The sequence below is a fragment of the Dipodomys spectabilis genome, unplaced genomic scaffold, assembly GCF_019054845.1.
Source record: "Dipodomys spectabilis isolate Male_0828 unplaced genomic scaffold, ASM1905484v1 ptg000127l, whole genome shotgun sequence".
NCBI classification, from domain to species: Eukaryota; Metazoa; Chordata; class Mammalia; order Rodentia; family Heteromyidae; genus Dipodomys; species Dipodomys spectabilis.
In genome coordinates this window covers 1,720,153-1,744,524 of record NW_024870804.1, presented here as the reverse complement: position 1 = coordinate 1,744,524, position 24,372 = coordinate 1,720,153, and the positions used below count along the sequence as shown (strand labels likewise).

General features: G+C 42.1%; 1 protein-coding gene across 2 annotated transcripts in view; it reads left to right on the top strand.

Annotated features, from left to right (window-relative positions):
• The window catches only part of Dcun1d3 (defective in cullin neddylation 1 domain containing 3), a 67,339-nt gene that overhangs the window by 35,282 nt on the left and 7,685 nt on the right, over positions 1–24,372 (top strand). Inside the window, exons 2-3 of one of the 2 annotated variants that reach the window (XR_006148905.1) lie at positions 9,138–9,673; positions 11,765–13,572. Coding sequence is in view for 1 of the 2 variants with exons in the window: in XM_042689797.1 (XP_042545731.1) it covers positions 9,243–9,673; positions 11,765–12,248 (915 nt within the window). In the remaining variant the exon portion in view is untranslated. Of the gene's footprint in view, positions 1–9,137; positions 9,674–11,764; positions 14,088–24,372 lie in introns of those variants that run through there. The other variant, XM_042689797.1, reaches the window with a different exon arrangement.

The following is a 24,372-nucleotide window of genomic DNA, read 5'->3' as shown; positions in this document are numbered from 1 at the left end:
GTAATGTCTGCTAAACACCCACTTTTAATTGCTTAGAAGTAGGTTTCCCTGGAATGAGTGTGTGTGTGTGTGTGTGTGTGTGTGTTTGTGTTTCTTCTCTCCTTTCCTTTTTCTTTACTCCTCTTGTCCTTGGCTCCATTCAAGTTATTTGTGCCCCTTAGCTGAAACAGGAGAGCAGATCCACTTATGGTGAGGCCAGACCTGAATTGCCATGGCAGATCTTTCGGCTGGCTTCTAAAAAGAGTGCTGTTGCTAGGATAAGGGAAACTTAATTCTGTCATCAACTTTTTGATAGCAATAACGATTACAGGAGCTAACACTTACTAAATGCTTTTTATGAGCCACTTATTGAGTAGTGCATTTTACATGGGTTATCTCATTCCTTCTAACCAGTAGTCTGAGGTATAGCAGGATGATGAGCTGTTGACAGGTAGAGTTAGTTGGTGTCATCACCATGATTCAAATCCAAGTTTGTTCAAGCTCTTCTTTATTGTAGTGTTCTCTCCCTTCCTCAGTAGGCTTCTTGACCTCAGTGTTCCTGTTTAATTTCCTGTTACTGAGAATAATTACTTCATAGAGCTACCTTTATATGTAGCTACTAAACTGTACTAACATTATGGGCTACTCATTTGTTGGATGCTGCTGTTCTTTTGGAAGATTTGGGGCTGGAATGCTGGATTGTGCTGTGTCTCCCTGCAGAGGTCTGTGAGAGGGAGGAGGACCAATTGGGAAGGCATTTCCACTAAGTGAGTTTAACTGCATAGAAAATCAGAAACCCAGCCGGGCGCCGGTGGCTCACGCCTGTAATCCTAACTACTCAGGAGGCTGAGATCTGAGGATCACGGTTCAAAGCCAGCCCGGGCAGAAAAGTCCATGAGACTCTTATCTCCAATAAACCACTAGAAAACTGGAAGTGGCGCTGTGGCTCAAGCGGTAGAGTGCTCGCTTTGAGCTGAAGAGTGTAGGGACAGCACCCAAGCCTAGTGTTCAAGCCCCACAACAGACCCCCCCCCCCAAAAAAAAAAAAACAGGAACCCTGCCTTTTGCAAATCTGTGTGTGTGTGTGTGAACTAAGGGGCAAGGAAAGGGGGAGGAGTCTAGAGTTGACTGAAAGTCAGCCTCAAGTTAGGGACAGGGTGTGGCAGATACTCTTGGAATTGGAGATTAGTCACTAGGAAATGCTGTCCGGTAAAGTCTTATCCTTGAGATGTGATGCTTTTGAGTGGCAGGGTCAGCACTGTGGTGGGTGATTGTTTTTGAATGTCCCTAGGCAGGGATTGAAACCCTGGCTGGGCTTGGAAACTTACTAACCAGAGCAATCATTTGTTGGCTGCTGCTTTATGGTATCTATCATATCAAGTAGCCATGTGTGTCAGTACCCTTTTATCTACACTTCCTGACTGAATCCCTACAATAGCTCTGCGAGGCAAGATGACATTTTGAAGATTTAGGAAACTCAGATTTCAATCACAGTCAGCTAGCCAGTTGGAGAATTAGGCTTCAGTTCAGAGGTGGAGCTGTAACCATGCTATTGGAGTGAGACCCATGCCCAAGATATTCACCTGCCAGGCCTGGTTGGCCTCAGGAAATCCTTCTTGAGCACTGAGCACAGACCATGTGTTTTTTGTGTGTTTGTTTGTTTCATTAATAGCTGAGGAATAAAATTTACTGTTCTGGTTATGGTGTTTCTCTGAAACTCAGGCGTTCCACCCTTCGATGTGTTTCCCAAGATGCTTTGCTGGAGGTAGACTGAGCAGCCCAGGCCATGGTTTCTGGTGCCATTACTGTTTGTGATCTTGGGTAATTTACTTTTCCTTGAGCCTCCTTTTCTTTGTCTTTAAATTGGGTTATAGTAAGGTATGTGAGTTAGTGTCCCTAAAGTGCTTAGCATAGTACCTGGCACTGTATCAAGTGCTTGGTAATTGATGACTGCTATTATTAGCTATTAGCCAACAGCCAGGGAGCCAGCAAGACCTTCCACTTTTAAGGACTTGAAGTGCTGCCAGCTTGGGACACAGGGCTGGGCCCTAGGGAGAAGCTCTAGGAGCTTTCCTTGGGAAGTATTTTCACCGGGAAAAGGGTAGCAAAGGAAGGGAGACCATTTAGCAGAAATCAGAGAGCCATGCTCACCATCAAACGTGAAAACATTTTCAACTTGCCGTCCTGCTCAAGCGGAATGGGGACATTTCAAAGAAAGGAGCTAGAATGGCACTTGCTGATTGATCAGTAGACATTGATTTCCCCCTCCTTTCCTCATCTGCTGGGCATGTTAAAAGCCTTCATGATTCAGCTGGCTCTGCTGTGTCAGGTCATCAAAAGATGCTCTTACATGGATGGTTAGTGGAGTAAATGGGATTTAGACCTCTTTGGGAGTCCCATCTGTTCTGTTCTTACCTGCAGGCATTGGTCGGGCTTGGGAGGAAGCTGCTGTAATGAGGCGTCTGTCCTGTGGGGGTGGGGTGAGTGGCCTGGGTAGGTGGGTCAGATGGAGGCTGGGAAATCCTCTTATATCACCGGGTGTGGGGCCTCCCTCAGCAGCAGGAGCTGAACAGCAAACCCTGGTGAGTCAGTGAGCCTGGGAATTAAAGAGTTGCCAATCTGTGAGCATGTGGGGTTTGTGTAAGTTTGAGCCTTTTGTTTCTTTCAGCACTCCAGTCTTTAGAAACACAAATCTGGAAACCAGGCCCTCCACATGGTACCGTCCTGTTTGTTTTGAGATAATTCTGCCAGAACAGTTGCTTCTCTTGTGTGATGGTCTTCCAGAATTAACCCATTGCTTGTAAAACTTGAATAGGTTGCGCTTATGGTTTACTACTTAAACTTTTAAAGAATGATAACATTGCAAAACAAACAACAAATCTCACCTGGGTCTCATTTTCCTGCCACAGGCCTTTTTAAGGATTTTTATTTTGTTTTTGAAGCAGATAGAAAAGACAGTTCTTTTTTTGTTTTAAGTTTTAAAAATTGTTATTATAGATAGCTGGACGCTGGTGGCTCATGCTTGTAATCCTAACAATTTAGGAGGCTGAGATCTAAGGATCACCGAGCAGAAAAGTCTGTGAGACTCTTATCTCCAATAAACTACTCAGAAAAAAAAAGAATGGGAAGTTTTTTCTGGCACTGTGGCTCAAGTAGTAGAGCGCTAGCCTTGAGCACAAAGAGTCTTAAGGACAGCTCCCAGGCCCTGAGTTCAAGCTCCATGAACCGGAAAAAAAAAGTGTTATTATAAAGATGATATACAGAAGGGTTATATAAGTCAGGTAAAGAGTACATTTCTTGGCTGGGAATGTGGCTTAGTGGTGACGTGCTTGCATAGCATGCATGAAGTCCTGAGTTTGATTCCTCAGTACCATATAAATAGAAGTGGCGCTGTGGCTTAAGTGGTAGAGTGCTAGCCTTGAGCAAAAGAAGCTCAGGGACAGTGCCCAGGCCCAGAGTTCAAGCCCCAGGGCTGGCAAAGAAAAAAAAAAAGGACATTTGTTTTTGGACAGTGGCATCCCTTCCCTTACTCTCTCAGTTTTTCTTCCCCCTCCTCGCCCGAGAACTACAGTTCTTTTGAGGGCATGAATGGACTTGTCTTTTGGTCATGTAATTCTTCTTGAGGGTGGAGAAAGGGACACGCCCTGATATGATGACCCTTCTGTAACCGCAGAGCTGGTTCTTGCTTTATTTTATACACCCAGGAGTTTACTCAATTCAGAATTCTTTTTTTTTTTTGGGTCCGGTCCTGGGGCCTGAACTCTGGGCCTGAGCACTGTCCCTCAGCTCTTCAGCTCAAGGGTAGCGCTCTACCACTTGAGCCACAGCGCCACTTCCGGCTTTTTTCTTTTTGCTTATGTGGTACTGAGGAATCGAACCCAGGGCCTCAGGCATGCAAGGCAAGCGCTCTACCACTGAGCCACCTTCCCAGCCCCCAATTCAGAATTCTTCTTGAAGACAAGTCTCAGTTTATCTAGGCACCAAGAAGAAGAAACTAGGCTTTTTAGATTAAGTTTAAACTTTCAGCCTTTTATTACCCCACTGTCAGACACTAAGAGCTCTGAATTTACCAATGAACAGAGAGGCCTATGTGAGACTGACTGTAATATTTTATTTTATTTTATTTTTTTGTCGGTCATGGGGCTTGAACTCTGGGCCTGGGCGCTGTCCCTCAGCTCTTCAGCTCAAGGCTATTGCTCTACCACTTGAGCCACAGCGCCACTTCTGGCTTTTTCTGCTTATGTGTGCTGAGGAATCGAACCCAGGGCCTCATGCATGCAAGGCAAGCATTCTACCTCTGAGCCACCTTCCCAGCCCCTGACTGTAATATTTTATATAGGAGTGAGGAGTTCATTGTGAAATACAGAGAAGTCACATTTTGAGAGGTTGAATATTGAGAGGAGTCTTTATTAGAAAGATTCAGACATACTTTGAGAAGAGTATTTATTAGAAAGCTGATGACTGCAGGCAGACTTATGTCCCAAAGAACTTGCAATCCTGAGTGCAGCTAGCATAAAGTTTATGGGGGCAAAAACCACATGATCCAGGTGGGGGAATTTAAACCCATCAAAATTGTGTTTACAAATACAAAGCTAGCTTGGTGGGACAATCTGGGGCTTCTTGTAAGAATGCAATTCTTCATCCACCAAGATACCAAAATGGCGCCAGTTAGACTCAAGATCCATATTTCAATATTTGTTTGGTGTCTTCTATCCCTATTACACTTTGGTATCTTCTGCTTCACATTTATTTTGACAGTTCCAGTGGCTGACATTATTCTGGCTGGTAAAATACTGCAAGTGCTACAGTATAAATGGATGGTTGCTAGCACACTAGTTGAAGGTAAGAACTAGTTCTTGAATATACATTGTAGTCTTAGAAAACACTGCTTCCTTTGGCTCAAAATTCTAGTAATTAAAAGAAAATTTTTGAGCGGGACTAGATATTGAACTGAGGGGCAATGATCCTACACCTCCAGTCCTTTTTGGTTGTAAATTTTCGTAAAGGGACTCTATCCTAAATTTTCCCAGGCCAGATTTGGACTGGGTTTAAAGATACAGGCTGCCACACACATCCTTCTGGTAATTGATTGAGAAAACTTTGTCTTTTTTATTAGGTTATACTAGTTAATACAGAGGGGTATTTCATTGTTATATTTCTGCATTGTAAGGTCTGCCCCAGACCCGGCAGGCCCTGTGTAGACACCTCCCTACCTCTTGGCTAAGTTTTTCTGCCCAGTTATCTGGATTACCTAGATAACTAACACACCTAGAAACAGTCACATGCCCCTCCTGCTAGGTCACATCTTGAGCTGCCCCTGATCACGCCTCCCAACTGACAATTGGAGAGACCCAGGCCCTGAGGTCATATCCAGATCCTGTGTGGCCACACCTTTCTCCCCACCTGGCCACACCTCTCGCTGGCCCTGGTCTAGATAAGTCCTGGCCCTGGGGTGGGTCTGCCCTTTGGCAGTGCCCAGCAGGGCAGCAGTTCTGCAAATAAACTGCTTTTCCTGCCTGTTTTAAAAAAGCATCGCCTGTAATCCTAGCTACTCAGGAGGCTGAGATCTGAGGATCATGGTTCAAAGCCAGCCCGGGCAGGAGAGACCGAGAGACCGTGAGACTCCTATCTCCAATAAACCACCAGAAAACCGGAAGTGGCGCTGTAGCTCAAGTGGTAGAGTGCTTGCCTTGAGCTGAAGAGCTGAGGGACAGCGCCCAGGCCCAGAGTTCAAGCCCCACGGCCGACCAAAAAAAAAAAAGCATGGTGTTCTCTTCATTGGCTACCTAATTAAACCTACCTATTTAATATACCTTACACACATTTTCCATTATACGGGCCAACAATATATTCTAATCAGTCTTACAGACTCTTAACACTGTCCCCTTTTCCCACCCCAAACAGTTTCAACAGGCTTCATAGTTTGATTTTCATAATTGCAAATAATCTATTTCAACCATATTCATTTTCCTTCCAAATATATCTCAAAATCCTTTACCCTCTTTTTCATTTCCCTTTTCCGTCTTCTGTAGTGCTTAGATTCATGTTGTATTTATCCATATAAATTATGTAGATGGATACATATGAATATATATGTCCATGAATATGTCTTTTAGGTCTAACTTCCACCTGAGTAATATTGTAATGCTCACCAGAAAGGAAAGTGCTACATGGTTCAGGGAGAAAAGAGTTTATTGAGAGGAGAGCAATGGCATGTATGAGATGGAGGCACATGAGACTGAGGGGAAGGAAAAAGAAGAGGGGACTTGTGTTGAGCCAGATTATATAGGGAAAGGTGGAAGGTGGGACCACAGCAGAAGCGGAAGTGATCTCTGAGGCTGGGAAACATCTGATTGGCTGAGGGAGGCATGGCCAGGGTGGTTCAGGAAATGAATTCAGTGGATGGAGAAGTGACCTCAGAGCCGGGTGATCGACAGTCAGGTGATTACTGGTTTCAGGAAGGGGAGGGGGCTGTTCTCCTGGGCAGACCTAACAAAATATTTTGTTTTTTAAGCTTGGATTGTCTCATCCAATATTGGTATCCTCTAGTTGCATTCATTTTTCTGCAAATAACATGATATCATTAATGTAATATTCCATAGTATGTGTATGTGTGTATTTATCATTCATATATATATATATATATATATTCCGTAGTACGTTATCTGTTGTTGGATACCTCAGCTGATTCCTTGTTTGGCTATTGTGAACAGTGCTACAGTGAACGTAGTTATGCAAGTGTTTTTCTGGTATATGGATTTACCTTCAGATAAATGCCCAGTCGTGGAGTGGCAGGGGTCATAAGGAAGGTCTGTTTAGTATTTTGAATAACCTCCATATTGATTTCCAGAGTGGTTCCACTAGTTACCATTCCCACCAACAGCGTGGGAGGGCTCCCCTACCCTTGCCAGCATTTATTGTTTTCTTGATAGCTGCCGTTCTGACTGGAATGAGGTTGAATCTTAGTGTGATTTTGATTTGCATTTCCTTTATAACTAAAGATCTTGACTTTATCTGTTAGCCATTTGTATTTATTCTTGTGAGATCTGTTTTGTTCATTTGTGCATTAATTGTATTACTCTGGATGTAGTTCTGGACATTCTTTGTATATTCTGGATATTAGTCCTTTATCTGTTTAGTAGCTTGCCAAGATTTTTTCCTATTCTATGAGTTGCTGAGAATACAGGAATGGGCTGCTGCACACATCCATCTAATAATTAAAACTTAAAAAAAATTTTTTTTGACATCCATTAGATGTTTGGGGCAGGGGTATGTGTGACATTTCTAACCATATGTACAGTGTATCTTGAGCAAACTTATCCCTCCCATCATACTCTTCTACCTTTCCTTCTAAAATGATTCACTGTTCTATTTTCATATGTGCAAATAAACTTCCACATTCATCTTCATTTATCTTCTGTTTACCCTCCCCCTCCCACAGATAGCTCCAATAGAGGTATTTATATCCTGTCTTTTTTTTATCAGTTGTGGGGCTTGAACTCTGGGCATGGGTGCTGTCCCTGCGCTCTTCAGTTCAAGGCTAGCGCTCTACCACTTGAACCACAGAGCCACTTCCTGTTTTCTGGTGGTTAATTGGAGATGAGAGTCCCCATGGACTTTCCTGCCTGGGCTGGCTTCAAACCATGATCCTCAGATCTCAATGTCCTGAGTAGGTAGGATTACAGGTGTGAGCCACTGGTGCCTGGCTTTCCTGTCATTTTTCAAAGTGTGTATTAATTGAACCAATGAGTTTCTAGCCATTAATTAATGTACTTTCTCTCTGTACTGGACTGGGGTTTAAACTCAGGGTTTTGTGCTTGCTAGTCAGGTACCCTATCACTGATCTATGTATGCCTCCAGCCCTAAAATACCCACCTTTTAGATTATTTATTTAGGTGTGCCATTCCAGGACCTAGGCATTGTCCCTGAGCCCTTTTTTGCTCAAGGCTGGTCCTCTTATCATTTGAGTCAGAGCTCCACTTCTGGCTTTTTTTTTTTTTTGGCTGGCTGTGGGGCTTGAACTCTGGGCCTGGGCACTGTCCCTCAGCTCTTCAGCTCAAGGCTAGTGCTCTACCACTTGAGCCGCAGCACCACTTCCAGCTTTTTCTGCTTATGTGGTGCTGAGGAATCAAACCCAGGGCCTCATGCATACAAGGCAAGCACTCTACAACTGAGCCACCTTCCCAGTCCCCACTTCTGGCTTTTTGGTGGCAATTTGGAGATAGAGTCTCATGGACTTTCTTGCCTGAACTGGCTTTGAACTAAGATCCTCAGATCTTAGCCTCCTGAGTAGCTAGGATTACAGGCATTGGTTTGTAATCCAAAGCCTGGTTTAAAGTATCTTTCTGAATTACAACAAATAATAAACCACCATGATGAATTTGTTATGTGTCAGTGCAGTCTTTTTCAAATAGCAGTTATCCAATCTTTCACAGTGGAGATGCATTGCTTTGGAAGACTGAGCCAGGAGGATAGAGAGGACTCCTTGATCAGGAAGCCGCTTTGGAGTATAGGCTGGGTGGATGGCTTATGTAAGTGGGAGGAATAGGACAGAGAAGGGGCCTAATACTTGCTCTGTGGAATAGGCTCAAGAAGAAACCTGGAGAGATCAGACAAACTGCACTGTGGTTTGTCTGGGATGCTGCTTATAGTCTTGACACACTTCAAACCCCTTACCTCATCGTTAGGCCATTATGAGACATGTCTTGGATTTGGTAACCCCTTGTCTATATTCATTTAAAAAAGAGAACCTGAAAGTACAGACATTAGGAGCTTAGAAGATAAACCATATATTTGCACTGGCACCTTCTGGCTTAACCCAGGTCCAAATCACTGTCTTATGTGATGATTAAGTTGGCAAACAGAGTTCCCCTGGCATATTTCTGTCAGAACTGTGTTATTCACAGGAATCAGTCTCTTGGAACCTGTGCCACCTTAAGAATTGTAGGGATTTTCCATACTGGTTCTCCATATATGTTCTAGCTAAACGAATTTCCCAGTGGAAGTTCCAAAGCTAACCTACAAGGGTGGGTTTAGGGGTCTTCTTTGTCTTGTTGACTCACTGAAATAGCAGTTCTTGCTATGTTTAGCTCCTGGAGGGGCATGTCCATACCTCTTTTACCACTATCCAGAGGTGACTGCTTTCTATTTCTTTCCAGGTGGGCTGGCTCCTCTGGCTGATGGCATGTTGAGGTACATGGACCAGTGGCAACGAGGGCATTTGATCCGGAGGGGGCCACTCTAGAGGCCCGACTACCACCATCATGGGCCAGTGTGTCACCAAATGCAAGAATCCCTCATCTACCCTGGGCAGCAAGAATGGAGACCGGGAGCCTAGCAGCAAGTCACATAGCAGGCGAGGTGCAGGCCACCGTGAGGAACAGGTGCCACCTTGTGGCAAGCCAGGTGGGGATATCCTCGTCAATGGAACCAAGAAGGCAGAGGCTGCCACTGAGGCCTGTCAGCTGCCAATGTCCTCGGGAGATGCTGGGAGGGAGTCCAAGTCCAATGCTGAGGAGTCTTCCTTGCAGAGACTGGAAGAACTGTTCAGGCGCTACAAGGACGAGCGGGAAGATGCAATTTTGGAAGAAGGCATGGAGCGTTTTTGCAATGACCTATGTGTTGACCCCACAGAATTTCGAGTGCTGCTCTTGGCTTGGAAGTTCCAGGCTGCTACCATGTGCAAATTTACCAGGTAAGTCTTTTCTTCGTGTCAGTGGATAAGCAGAGGAAGAAAGGGAGTGCCATTGGACAGAGACCTGGGTTGTTTTCATAGGGTTTAGGATATTTGTGTTGTTGATTTTTCTCTGAAACTTAAATGTTCTAAGTTTTTGTTCTGATCCAGAGAGCACTCTTAAACTCTTTTTTTTTTTTTTTTTTTTGGGTCCGGTCGTGGGGCCTGAACTCTGGGCCTGGGCACTGTCCCTCAGCTCTTCAGCTCAAGGCTAGCGCTCTACCACTTGAGCCACAGCGCCACTTCCGGCTTTTTTCTTTTTGCTTATGTGGTGCTGAGGAATCGAACCCAGGGCCTCAGGCATGCAAGGCAAGCGCTCTACCACTGAGCCACCTTCCCAGCCCTACTCTTAAACTCTTGTAAGGGTTCAGCAGCTACATTCTTGGTGCTTTGGCTGATCTATTGACTAGGAATCTCAGAAAGAAGGTTGGGGCATTTGTATTTTGATAAAGCTTCCTGTTTCTTTTTTCTCATTTTTTCTTATTTTTGGTGCCAGTTGCAGGGTTTGAACTCAGGGCTGGGGCACTGTCCCTGAGTTTTTGTGCTCAAGGCTAGCACTCTACCACTTGAGCCAAAGCTCCCCTTCTGGCATTTTGGTGATTAATTGGGAGACTTTTCTGCCTGGGCTGGCTTTGAACTGCAATCCTCACATCACAGCCTCCTGAGTAGGATTTGAGGCACGAGCCATCAGCACCCAGCTGTCTCAGCCTTTTCTTTTTTCTCCTTCACCTGTGAATTCACTCTATCACCTGCTTACTTGGTGTTTATTATCTACCTATTAAGGACCTGGTACTTATGTACCAATGCAGTGAGTGCTCTGTAGATATATCTTTGTCACTTCAGAAGCCAATTGTCCCTTCTAGCTGTGAGCCTATTGCTTTGAGCCAGGCCTATGTGTAGCAAGGACAGCTGGCCCCTGTAATCAAGTAGTAGTTACAGATATTGTTGAGGGCATGTGTCCATACAGAGGTTGTTCGTAGGGGGATGACTGGCAGGTGTGGTTTGCAGAGTGACTGTGAACCAACTTTGAGAACCATCGGTGCAGATTCTATGTCTATGTCTATGGCCTCCTTGGTAGGTCAGCCCCTGGCCAAATGTCTCACTACTTCAGTAGTCCCTGGGTTAACTACCAATGTGAGACTCTGTTGTATGCTGAGAGTGCTATACAAATCTTAAAAACACATAGGCTGCTGGGCATGGTGGCGCAGGCCTGTAATCCCAGCACTTAGGAAGCTGAGGATCCAGAGGTTGAGCAAGCCTGGATGACAACCTATGTCAAAACCTTTTTGTTTTTTATTTTTTGTTTTTTAGTAACAGAACTTTGATCTCTGGTTACAGAACTACTCAGGTTCATCCAGAATCTTTGGCTCTAAAAGACTCCCTTGGTGACCCTCTTGGTAGTCATCAAAAATATACCCCAGCTGGGCGCCGGTGGCTCACGCCTGTAATCCTAGCTACTCAGGAGGCTGAGATCTGAGGATCGTGGTTCAAAGCCAGCCTGGGCAGGAAAGACCAGGAGACTCCTATCTCCAATAAACCACTAAAAAACCGGAAGTGGCGCTGTGGCTCAAGTGGTAGAGCACTAGCCTTGAGCTGGAGAGCTGAGGGACAGCGCCCAGGCCCAGAGTTCAAGCCCCATGACTGACCCCCCCCCCAAAAAAAAAAAAATATATATATATATATATATATACCCCAAACAATCCTCCTCTGGGAGGAAAGCCTGCAGCTTAACCACTATTGCAAAGTGGGAAACAAAGTCCAGGCAACAAGAGACTGGAGTTTTATTTAGCTTTTATCCCTTGTTTGCCACCTGCCAGGCACAGTTAAGATGCAATTAGTATCTGTTAACTAGTTGAGTCATCAACAAAACCCTATGAAGTAAGATGGTAGATACATGGCGTGTGACTGGTGAGGAAACAGGACTAGTTAATGCAGGAGATAGATTTTCAGTTCAGGCTTTCAGGCCTCATGGTTGTGTTCTTCACCACTGTACTCCATTGTCACCCAGAAAATATCTCACTGATTAATTGTGCATTTTCCTTCCTGTTCTAGGAAGGAGTTCTTTGATGGCTGCAAAGCAATAAGTGCAGACAGCATTGACGGGATCTGTGCACGGTTCCCTAGTCTCTTAACAGAAGCCAAACAAGAAGATAAATTCAAGGATCTCTACCGGTTTACATTTCAGTTTGGCCTGGACTCTGAAGAAGGGCAGCGGTCACTGCATCGGGAAATAGCCATTGCCCTGTGGAAACTAGTCTTTACCCAGAACAATCCTCCAGTATTGGACCAATGGCTAAACTTCTTAACAGAGAACCCCTCAGGGGTCAAAGGTATCTCCCGGGACACTTGGAACATGTTCCTTAACTTCACTCAGGTGATTGGCCCCGACCTCAGCAACTATAGTGAAGATGAGGCCTGGCCAAGTCTCTTTGATACCTTTGTGGAGTGGGAAATGGAGCGAAGGAAAAGAGAAGGGGAAGGGAGAGTCGCACTCAGCTCAGGGCCGGAGGGCTTTTGTCCCCAGGAGCAGACTTAGTGGCTCTGTCCCAGGAGCAGCTGTGAGGATCGGCAAGCTGCCCTGAAGCCAAGCAAAGAATTGGACCTTTCTGGAAGTTACTGAAGATCCGGATATTTTCTACTTTTACACCTTTCTCTGCCTTGTATCTGAAAGGGCTCTAAAATGCTGTATCATGTTTTAGGCACTTTCTTCATTTTCGGTTATTTTGGTTATTTCTTTTTTTGGAGGGGGGAGGGAATCCCCCAAAATATTTGAACCTGGCTACATGTTGTGTATCTTTTTTTTTTTTTTTTAAAGCCTTCAGATAGAATAAGCCTGCCATTTCTTGCACAAATTTTAGATTTTGGTTTGTTTTGTGGGGGAGGGCATAAGATTGGGTGGGGGGGAAATGGGACTGTTAGGTTGAATTAACATTACAAAATGATACAGTGCCAGATCTCAGTTTTGCATAGATTTTTTTTTTTCCAAGGCAGGTCTGTACTGTGTGTAGTGCTGTTTACATGGTTGAGTTTAGGTTGTAATAATTATTTTTAAAAGATTTACACAACTTTGAATAGCAGTGTTAACTGTTTAACCACATTGCATTAATTTTCAGACAATTTAGAACTCTTGGAGAGCTAAGGCCAACAAGAGTATTCGCAGTCTGGTGACAATGCCCTTTTAAGCTAACTTATCCCAAACCTTTGTTTCCCTCACTTCTAGTTCATTCCTTCTTTGTGACCTATTGCGTTTCATGTTGAGTTTATCATCAACATGCTGCACGTGTCAGTCAAGTGAGCAGTTTTGTTTCCTTTTAGAACACGTTGTACTAAGAACCACTTACATTGAATGCAGAGAAAGCAGTGCTACCTCAGTTTTGCTGGAAGTAGATTTATTTGATAGTTTTCTTTCTTTGATGAAGTTTCTGTATTTTCATATTATAAGTGGAAATACTTTTCTTTTTTTTTTTTCTATTTGCCTTGGAGCCAAAGTTTCTGTTCCTGGTAGTCGGAAAACTGTGCCGGCCGGCCAGCTGACTTGAAAGAAAACTGTGGTATGGAGCTCTGCTTGAACTTTTGTTTTACTTTTATTTTATTTTATTTTTTAAAAAAATTCATCAGCTTACTTGTCTGGCAAGTGCAGAAGCCTAGGACTGGCTTGATCTCTGCCAAACAAATGATCAAAGTGTATTTAATAGTTCAAAGTGCGCCCTTTTCCCTTCTTGCTGCACCCATGTTGTCACTTAACCCCCAGGAGTTATTTATTGTCTTTTTGTTAATGTCAAGCTCATAGGGGGTAATGTGATGACTGTTTAGGTTTACATGACTCTCTTCCCCTTGCCTGTCCCCAAGTGTGTGTGTGTGTGTGTGTGTGTGTGTGTATACATATATAAAGTATGTATATATTTTACATATATAAAAATATATATATACACATATATGTATCTATATTTCTGTTTCTTTGCCTGCTAAAACTGGCCATAAAAGAGGGAGCTGCCTTCACCATATAGTTCAAGAAGAGTGCCAGGGTGCGTAATTGAGGCTGTAGCATATGAATTTGGACCATTTTTACTAAAGAGAACATGAATTTGCTTATAGGGAGGAGGACCCAGTTCCCTTTTTGCTCACTTTACAAGGCCAGTTTTTGATCAAACTGCCACTGGTCCCTGAGGAGCTGATTTGTCCTACCTGGTTTTCGTAATGGGGGCCCTCTTGCTATTTTTCCATTAAAAAAAAAAATCTATATATATATCTATATATATATCTTGAAAAACCTGTACTGGAAGGGTGGGTGGCAGGAGCTTGTACAGTTCAGCTTTCAACACTTTGGAACAGTTTAAAAAGGGAATCTTTGAAATAAAAACTTATAAAAAATGTTTATCCTTGTGAGGTAATGAGTTTGTCTTTTAGAACTTTGGGGTTTTCTCCCCATCTCCACCCCAGGTATATTTCTCAGTTTGGATAAGAATTTTTGTGTTTTGAATTTCTTCGTGGTAGCCTTATAGTACTGGGCTCCTGTCATTACAAAGTTATTATCTAAGGAGTTGGCCATTGTAGTTTCTCTGAAAGTGCATCATAGGGCACATACATAGATGTGTTTTTTTTTAAATTCTAAACCTGATAGAATGAGCCACAACACTGATTGGAAATACTAGTGTCTCCTTTTGTTCTAGCAAAAACAAGACTCAGATCTTGGTCTCCAAGGGGTCCCAGCAGCTTATGTGGGTGCAGTTGTAGTTGGCACTCAGTGAGCTCTTACTACCTTTTCTGTCAACCAGTTTGAAACTATCAGCTCTGGCTTGGGTAGAGGCTAACATGAGGAGAAATGCAAGTTGCTCCTCACTGTGAGGCAGTTTCTAGCCCAGACCAGAGGGTGTGTGAGAAAGAGGTATACTCAGAAAGGAAGGCTGCTGAAGGCACTGCAGGTTTAGGGCCATAGATTCCCTCCTCAGCCTCTGAGCCCGAGTCCCATTGTTAGGTTCACTGAAGTGGGTTTTGGTTTGTAATTCTCCAGCTGAACTATGAAGAAATTAGTTTTGGTTCCATTTTAAAAAGAGCCATTCTCTGATTGGACAAGAGGGGACTTTCAGACTTGAGTCCCTAATGCCTAGTAAGGAATGCCCAGCTCTGGGCCAGTGTTTGACCATAGAAAAAGCAGGATTTTGTTTTCTTTTTCTCCTGCCAAATGTTCAAGGTATGAGGTATATAGAGGGTTTGTACTCATACTTGTGGGAAACAAAAGTCCCTGTGCCTCACAATCTAGAAATAGGTTTTTTGCCTAATGGGTGGGTGAGCAGCGACTCTTAGGAAGGCCCAAAGCTTGTTCCTCAGTTAAGCCAGTATACCCATCACTAGCATTTTTTGGAGACAGGCAAGGATGTGAATGCCATTTTGAAAATCTGCAAAAACAAAATCTCTGGGGGATTCGCTTGGTTTTTGACGATGGCTTTGTGAGCGTCTGTGGTGTTTCCTTAGCAATTTATTAGCAAGCTGGTTATGAAGTGAAGTGTTGCTTCACTGACAAAGTTGAATGTATTGTTCTTAACCTCCCTTCCTGTAGTGACATTTTGCTCTGCCTCACTGGCTGCCTCAGCAGTGCTCTCCCCCTCATCCTGCCAGATGTGCCCACATGTGTTACTTGGGTCCAGGAATCTGTATGTACCTGTTTGATAAAAGGAAGATGGGGGAAAACACACACACACACACAGAGAAAACCCTAGAACTGCTGAAGATCTAAACTAATCAAACCCAAGAGATTTTGTAGGTATGTAGAGGGTGGGAAACAAAAAAGTCCCTGATCTTGGAAATGAAGAAACATGTCTGTTGCTTACTGGATGAGTGAGCAGTGACTCTTAGGTCTAGGGAAATAGATATAATAGAAAATGTGTAAGACAGTAGTTCTCAGAAGGGTAGCTACAAGCCACCCTTTTTAAGCCACACAGTATTAGTCTGAAAGTGTCAAAATAGTCTCTAGGTCTGGAGGCTATGGCCCCAGAGTTCACCTGATGGCCTCAAATACCATGTCCAATTATTTAAATGGTGGGAAAGCAACTGGACAAAGCTGTATCTACAAGTTTGCAAACCAAAGTCTATTTTGTATAGTTTGGTTTGCTGTATTTCAGTTGGGGTCTTGAGTGAAGTAGGTGGGTTGAACATTTATAAGCTAAGGGCTGGAAAAAGTTGCTTTACTACTTTTCTTGTGTTTAGTGAATATGACTATCTTGGTTACTGATAAAGGTCTTCATTGGAGGACGCCAGCAATGTTTTGTTTAAGTGGTTGAAAAGACTTATTAAAGCTGTTGGTTTTTAAGTGTTGGTTAGGACATTGACCTTGATCTTCCCCTTAGAATCATTTTTCTGAGTCATGCCGAGAAGAGTCGCACTACTTTTGAGAGGTTATTCCCATGTTAAGTTGGAATTATAGCATATACACAGTTTAATCTGGCATGGGCTTGCATATTGATGAGGGAGGGTCTGCAGGTTCCCCCACCCCCTTTTTTACCCTTGACATATTTGTAACACTCTTCAATGTCACTTTTCAAAAGATTATTGATGCTTGGGCACTGGTTGTAGATGCCAAGATGATTTGATGAATCACTTTGAGGAATCATCATGTTCTTCCTATTTTCTTGGAAACACGACCTGCTCTCAGATGCTTAGCTTTTACCACTAATTTGGGTATTTCCAAAGGAAGTCATTCAGCAGCTTGTTCCTCCTCCAACACCCAACATGTTTGCTCTGGAAGAAGTCCTTCTGACCCAGCCCTCAAGCTCTGTGATTAATGACACTCACCTGTTGCACTAATGACTGACTGTAGGTTTTCAAAGGGGGATTTGGAAGCAGTAGGCAAATAGGGTTTAGATGAACTGGTTCTACATATATTCCTGCCTTAAGTAGCTAGAGTGATGGGTCCACTGCTCATGTAACCCTCCACATTTGTGGGTCCCTCTTAGTTTATGATCAGCATGGTTCTTGATGTTGTACAAACTTGACAAAAGTTACTATTTTTTTTGTATTCTCTGCACTGTTGCACTATCCAAATGGCCCCTCGAATATTTTTATCAACTTTTGTTACATACATTTTTTTGTCTCTGATGTCTAGTTTTTTTTCTTTTGAATTTTTTTTAATTTGGAAGGTTATCTGCTTTTGGATTTAATAAATTTGTTTACCTGATTTGATATTTGTGCAAAACACAAAACAAGTGACTTTATTTTGAGGCAAGGTCTACCCATGGTACCTCTTTCAGCATGTCATTTGGTAATACTAATTCCTTTGCTTTGGAAAACAAATTTAGATAGTTCAAGATCCCCAAGTTTCAAACAGGGCTGACTGTGGGTTAGCCTTTGGGGTACCAATGCTTCTAGACAATAGCATTACTAAGGCCAGGCACTGGTGGCTCACGCCTGTAATCCTAGCTACTCAGGAGGCTGAGATCTGAGGATCGCGGTTCAAAGCCAGCCCGGGCAGGAGAGGCCGTGAGACTCCTATCTCCAATAAACCACCAGAAAACCGGAAGTGGTGCTGTAGCTCAAGTGGTAGAGCGCTCGCTCGCCTTGAGCTGAAGAGCTGAGGGACAGCGCCCAGGCCCGGAGTTCAAGCCCCATGACCGACCAAAAAAAACCAAAAACAAATAGCATTACTACAGTAGGGTCACTACTCTTTCAAGTAACTGAATTCCCATATGGGATAAGAATTTGAGCGCTTGTGGTCCTTAGGTTAGCAGTGATAAAGTGCAAAGGAGACAGGCTGACTTGGCTGTTACTGTCAATTGCCATTTCTGTGTAACCACTGGAAAGTTAGGTTTTTAAAAATTCCATTTTTGCTAATTTGTAAAATGAACACTTCCATGATGGCTCACACTTATAATCCTAGCAGCTTCTTAGGAGACTGAGATCTGAGGATAGCGGTTCTAAAACCAGCCTGGACAAGAAAGTCTGTGAGACTTTTCCTTACAATTAATCTCCAAAAAACTGAAAGTAGAGATGTAGCTCAAGTGGTATGGTGCTACCCTGAGCAAAAAAGCTCAGGGACAGTACCCAAGTTCTGAGTTCAAACCCCAGGACTGGCACAACATAGAAAGTATGTCTCCAGGACATGTACTTGTTCCCCAATGACTCTTGGATATGTTTTTTCTGTGTTCTGGCTCTCCTGAATTCTAAAACCCCATGATTCTTACACATGTGGAAAGTAAAGTGAAAGATATTGATTTAGGTATATGTAGAGCTTAGAGCTATTCTGAATGTTGTCAGAGGTATGTATGGAAAAAACCAATTTTCAATTAGATGACAGGTAAATGACTTTCATACAATTACTAGATCAGCCTGCTGGCATATGGAATAAGCTTTTTCTAGCAAGAAAGTATCTCAAAGGTGGTTCTAGGGGTACAGAAAAAAATCACTTTGGCACTGGCTTCTTAACTCCTGTCAAGGCATCTTACTAAGCTGGGTTGGCTCTGGAGGTCATCTAGCCCCAGTTTTTTTACCTAGCCAGAAAGAGTCCATATGAAGAGGTTAGGAGGCCTGCCTACTAGATCTCATTTCCTTCTTCTATGTGAACTATTTTAAGAAGATACCCAGTCTGAAAAAAAAATCCACAGAAAGCCTACATAGTTCATTCTTCCTAATGTTCTAACCTTAGTCTTTTCTCAGGAGTGCTGAGAAAGTCCTAGTAGAATACAGAAACAACTTAGTCAGCAGCATAACATCTTAACTCTAAGTTTTATGAAAAGAGTCTCCACAAGTTTTGTGCTGATCTCAGTGATACTGCTAAAGTTTGTAAGTGTTTTAGATAAGTATACTTATTGTAAGAAAGAAGAAAACATGAGTACCAGATCTGGACATAGATATCCTCTTACATTGGCTAAAATAGGTAATTAGGTAATATTATCTACATGTCTAGGAAAAGTCACCATATGCCAAAATAAGTTCCAGGAAGAATAAGGGTTATTAGAAATATATGAACTTGCCAATGGGTATTTTAAGTTGATTTTGGGATCTATCAGGATTTTGTAAGCATAAAAGCAAATACAAGAACTCACAATGGAGGCTGGAGGCATGGTTCAGTGGTAGAGTACTTAGCAGGCATGAGACCCTGAGTTCAAGCCTCGGTACTACCAAAAAAAAGAACAATGGAAAATAATAAACTTAGGAACTTAAAAAGACTAGAAGTATTTTTTCAGTAATTGATATAAATGAACACTATATTTAATTCATAAGGAGCCCTAAAAAATTCAGTATGGAAAAGTACTTGGTTTCCTAAAGGAAAAATGGATAAAGGATATGCACACCTCAGTGAGGAAAAAATAAATGGCTAAAAGCCTGGGGAGAAAAAAAAAACCCTACAGGGTATTTACAATAATCAGTCATTTAACCTATTGTAAATATTTTAGTCTGTTTAACTGGTTAAGATTTCAAGCAAATCCATGTTGTAAAACTTTTCTGGTGTTAACCTAAGTGTTAAATGCTTTTAATTCATAATTTCTTTCAATAACTTGGAGAGTTCTCTACTTTCTGCCAATTGTGTATGCTCAAAGATACAAATTTCTATTACTGGGTTTTCTATTTATAGATTATTCACAAAGAAGTGGACAAAAATGAAAAAAAAAAAAAGAACAAAAGAAAACATAACTTGAGTGTCCTATCCTTCTATGAGCAGTGAGCCCAGAAAACAAGAGTGATATATTCAAAGTTTTAAATCAAGATCTCTGTAAAATTCTTTGGAGCTGCCCTTTTCTTCCCAAATCAGACACTACTTCTCTCGCAGCTGCTCTGGCAGTTCTGCATTGGCTGCCCTAGAAGGGTGTGGGAGGAAAAATGTACAAACGCACTTATGAATGGAATGTGTGTTTTGCAAGAGGCCAAGTTGGCAGCTTTGGTTTCCAAAAGGTGGGAACATCAACTGAAAAGAACAGTGTGCAGACTGAGGTCTCAGAGACCTGAGGTCCAAGTCTATCTGTAGAGCTTTGGAGCTGGGGCTCACAGGGAGCTGCACCTTATCCAGAAGGAATGGCCTTGGCTATTTGAGAGCTATTGGGGAGTATCTAGGTTCAAAAAAACCCAATCTACTCTTCCTATATTCTGAAAATGAGCCTTGGCACTGAGCCCATACTTAGGGTTTTCCCCTAATTTAATCTTCATTACAACCTTATGAAGTAGTGAAGTGGGTTATCAGATTTTAAAAGTGAAGACATGAGCTGTGTACCAGTGGCTCACTCCTAGCTACTCAGAAGGCTGAGATCTGAGGATCTTGGTTTGAGCCAGCCCAGGCAGCAAAGTACGTGAAGCTCTTAATCTCCAATCAACTACCAAAAAGCTGGAAGTGGAGCTATGGCTCAAGTAGTAGAGTGCTAGACTTGGGCAAAACAAGCTCGGGGATAGCACACAGGTCCCGAGCAGGCCTCAGGTTTGACACACAAAAAAAGGTGAGGAAATGGAGGCCTTGATGAGGAAACTAATTCATACTCCGTCATTTCCTACAAACCAAGTCTTCATATTTCATAATCTTTGTAAGGAGGTATTTCTTCATTCTACAGTTGTGAAAACTGACTCAAGGTTATAAATGACCTGCCCCAAAATACCAAGAGTATAGAGCTAAAGTTTTAACCAAGCCTCTATGTATAGCTTTGTGCATCTTTCCTATCTACAAAAGCAGACTCAAAGCTATATAGAATCCTATGTCCCTCCACCCTTCATATAACAATATGCTGTACTGTGAAAACACAATCACTTATTTTCATAGAAATCCTATGAGAAATGTCATTATCCCAAGCACAGAGATACTAGTAACTTATTCAAGTTCAATAAATATGTTGGGATTTGAGCATACTCTGGACACAGATGCTCACTTAAATTGGCTACCTGAATTCCATTGTGATAATCATACAAATTTCTGTTTTACGTTTTTTACATTGTTTTTGTTTTATTGCCCTAAGATGGAACTCTTGACATAGAATTGCAGGGTCTGAGTGTATAGGGCAAAATTTTTGGTGTGACATCTGTGGCCAACTTTGGAATTGTGTGCTTGTGCCCTGTGTCACTTATAAAGGCTGAGATCCAGAGGAACACATTTTGAAGCCAGTCCAGGAAGAAAAGTCCAAAATAACCAGCAAAAAGCCAGGCTGAAAACATGAGTCAAGTAATATAGTGCCAACCCAATCAACCTCAGGCAAAAATAAAAAGGAATGAATTAGCTTTGAAGTTTCCAGTTCTCAGGGAGGAAGCTGACTGATGGCGGCACCTAGTGGTGAAGACAGGCTCTGCAGTTGCTCCGAAGAGGGAGTGATGATTTCCAAACTTAAAAAGTTGTCTTCATCCTGGCAAAGCAGCAAAGAGGACATGGCATCTTGAGGGCCTGGAGGGATGTCTGTGCCTTTTTCTTAGTGCCCTGCACTGGGCAGACCTGCCACTCCCTTTTGTTGTCCAAGTCTAGAAGTGAAAAAAATTGAATGTTGCCAACAGTTATAAAGTTGAGCAATAAAACTTATAGAAACATAACCAGATTAGGCTTAAGTGTGAGATGAGACATACAATGAAAGAAGTAAAATTGAATGAGGTAAAATTTCAAAAGAACCAACCCAAACAAAGTCTAATACTCTCTGTGTGGCAGACTTGCCAGATATGTGGCTCAACCTTTTTGTTTCAATTTTATGATAGCTTCCATGGACAAATAATTTGCTTCAGAGGTACTTCAGTTTTGACAAACTATTAACTGGCTTTGTTTTTCTCCACAAAAAATTATGTCCTTCCTCACGTTTCCATCTCTGACTATACTGTTTTAATGGTAGTACTACATGGAGTAAGTAACCTTGTTTTTTCCCCTCACATTGTGTAAAGATGAAGAAATCTTGAACTTTAGGCATTTATTGAAAATTTGCACATGCAAAAAGGGACTAGATATATTAGCCAGATACAGTCAACTTCCCATAAAAGCCATCCACTGGTTGACAGGTGGCAGCTTAATCATATTTGCTGCTATTACCCACAAGGGTAAGAAATGGCATTTGGAAAAGTGCCAAGACTCACAAACCCATGCTTGGGGTTGTGTTTTTATCTTCATCTTTTGCTACCATGAGTCCTAAACTAGAGAGTGATCCAAGTGGATCACAGTAAAGACAGGTGTTTATCTACAAGGCTGAATGAATAGTTATAAACAGGCTAGAGGAAGTAAGATTCAAATAGGTGTCTGTGCCACAAGGAAAGAGGCAGGCAGTAGGTTCATGTAAAGTCACCTGATGCTAATCCAGGGCCTGCCACTGAGATACAAGGCAAATCTCAACCTAGCCTCATTTTCCCAACTAGAAGACATTAAAATATTTAATATGAGAACTACAGACAACAATAGTTAACATACACTGAGCATTTATTACCTGTCAAGGGATATTCAAAGCACTTGTCTCATCCTCAAAACAGCTCATCGATGTGAATGCAACTGTGCATCTACTCTCTTAATAAAGAAGCATGCTCAAGGGCTAAGTGTGAAAGTCCACACTGTTAATCCCAGCAGGACTGGAGGTGAAGGCAGGAGGATTGAGGTTCGAGGGCAGGGAAATACTGGCAAAGTTAGTGTTAAGTCCTTACCTGAAAAACTGAAAATAAACCTGATCACATGGCACAGCACTTGCCTACCAAGTGGTGCAAAAAACAATACAAAAGACAAACATATAAACATGGGTGTGTACAAGCCACACAACTGTTAAGTGAGACAAGGATTCCATTAATGATACTTTGTCCTAAGAGTCCTTACAAATTACTTTTAATCTTGTCTAAGTCCGATCATTTAAAACTCTTGTAGCATCTATTATGTTAAGCATTGCTTGAAAAACTATATAAAATATCATTTAACAATATATCTTGTAAAACTGAAAAAGCACTTCGAATTTTGGAGTTATCCCTTACCTGTTAATTCTCTTACATGTCATAAAAATTCATAGAATTAGGTAGGATGAGAAGGCTAAGGAGTTTTTTAACAAAACAAGCAGAAATGAGCAAAGACAAACACAAAATCTTCCTTTGGTTGCCTGAAGTAGCCTAGCAGTAGCATTTTGTGCACGAAGAAGTAGAGCTTTGAGAGCAAGAGCTTTATGGGCCTGGAACCAAGTCATCATGGTTCAAATCCTGATAATGTATTTGCAGTTGTGTAACTTTAGGGAAATTACTTAAGCTGAGTAAACCTCTTTCTACTTGTTATGTCCTTAGATATGCTAAATTTATCTGTTAAACAATTGTAGTAATAAATAGTTTCAGTAATATAGTTTCTATATTCTAGAAATATCAAGACAAGAGCTAGATCAGGTCTTCAGCCTGAAGAAGCCTGATGTCTTTGCTTCTTTTTTTGCTGGGCACTCGGTTTTCCAAGGGTATCCAATGACATCATGGAAATAGCCGCACAAATATGTGGCAAAGAGGAGGTAGTCACAGCAAATTTTTGGGAAAATGCAAGCTGCTGGTGGGTTTGATCAATATGATTACAGAAATTGGAGTATGACTCTGAAGTGAAAGGAATGACTTGAGTTTCTTTAGTGTAGAATTTACTGCTCCTAAAGGGTCTCCTGATTTCAGATTATCTTGATCTTTGCCTCAGAGTCTAAATCCTTTTGCCTACTGACTCCAATACTCCATTCCCAACCGTTTGCTCACATATTGTCCTGGGTACTTCTTGAAGGAGAATGCTTTAAGCCACTTACTTTATCTACAAATAGGGACACAATGTTCCTTATTCTGTCTCCATATGCACTGAATTGATACTGAGGAGCTATCTAAAGGCAACTCTGTCCCTTCAGAGCTTCTGCTTACTGGTCTTATTGGCAACTTTTGGTTGTCCAGGAGCCGGGGTCTTTTAAGTAAGTATAAACACTGAACACTAGGCTTTGTTTCTTACAGAAACCAATTCTTACATGTTGCTCAGTAGGTAAATCATATCCCATCAAGTGCATGTTACAGGGACTTTATGACAGGAAATGAATTCCTGGTCCTGGCTCTAAGGCCTGAGTTGTTCATATTCTGCATTTGTATTTGACTATCTTCTAAAATGTCAGAATCTTGAGACATTCGTTTTTGCTAGTCCTGGGGCTTGAACTCTGGGCCCGGGAACTATTTATGAGCTTCTTTTGCTCAATTCTAGCACTCTACCACTTCAGCCACAGAGCCACTTCTGGCTTTTTCTACTTATATGGTACTGGAGAATTGAACCCAGGGCTTCATGCATGCTAGGCAAGCACTCTACCACTAAGCTACATTCCCAGCCCCTCAAGAGGCATATCGTAGTCCAGTTATTTCTTAAATTGCTCTAAAATGACACTAGCCTCTTTATTCCTACAGTTTATATGCTCATTCATTTGCTTATTCTAAAACAGATATCTACCTTTTAGTTTTATTGTTTATAATAATAATAATTCTTATTTTTTTTTTTGTCGGTCATGGGGCCTGAATTCTGGGTCTGGGCGCTGTCCCTCAGCTCTTCAGCTCTAGACTAGCGCTCTACCACTTGAGCCTCAGCCCCACTTCTGGCTTTTTCTGCTTATGTGGTGCTGAGGAATTGAACTGAGGGCCTCATGCATGCAAGGCAAGTGCTCAGCCCCTATTGTTTATTATTTTTAAATGGTTCTACAAAGGAATTTTACTTCAACATGTCAATGTATGTGTATAATGAATTATGCTTTAGGATT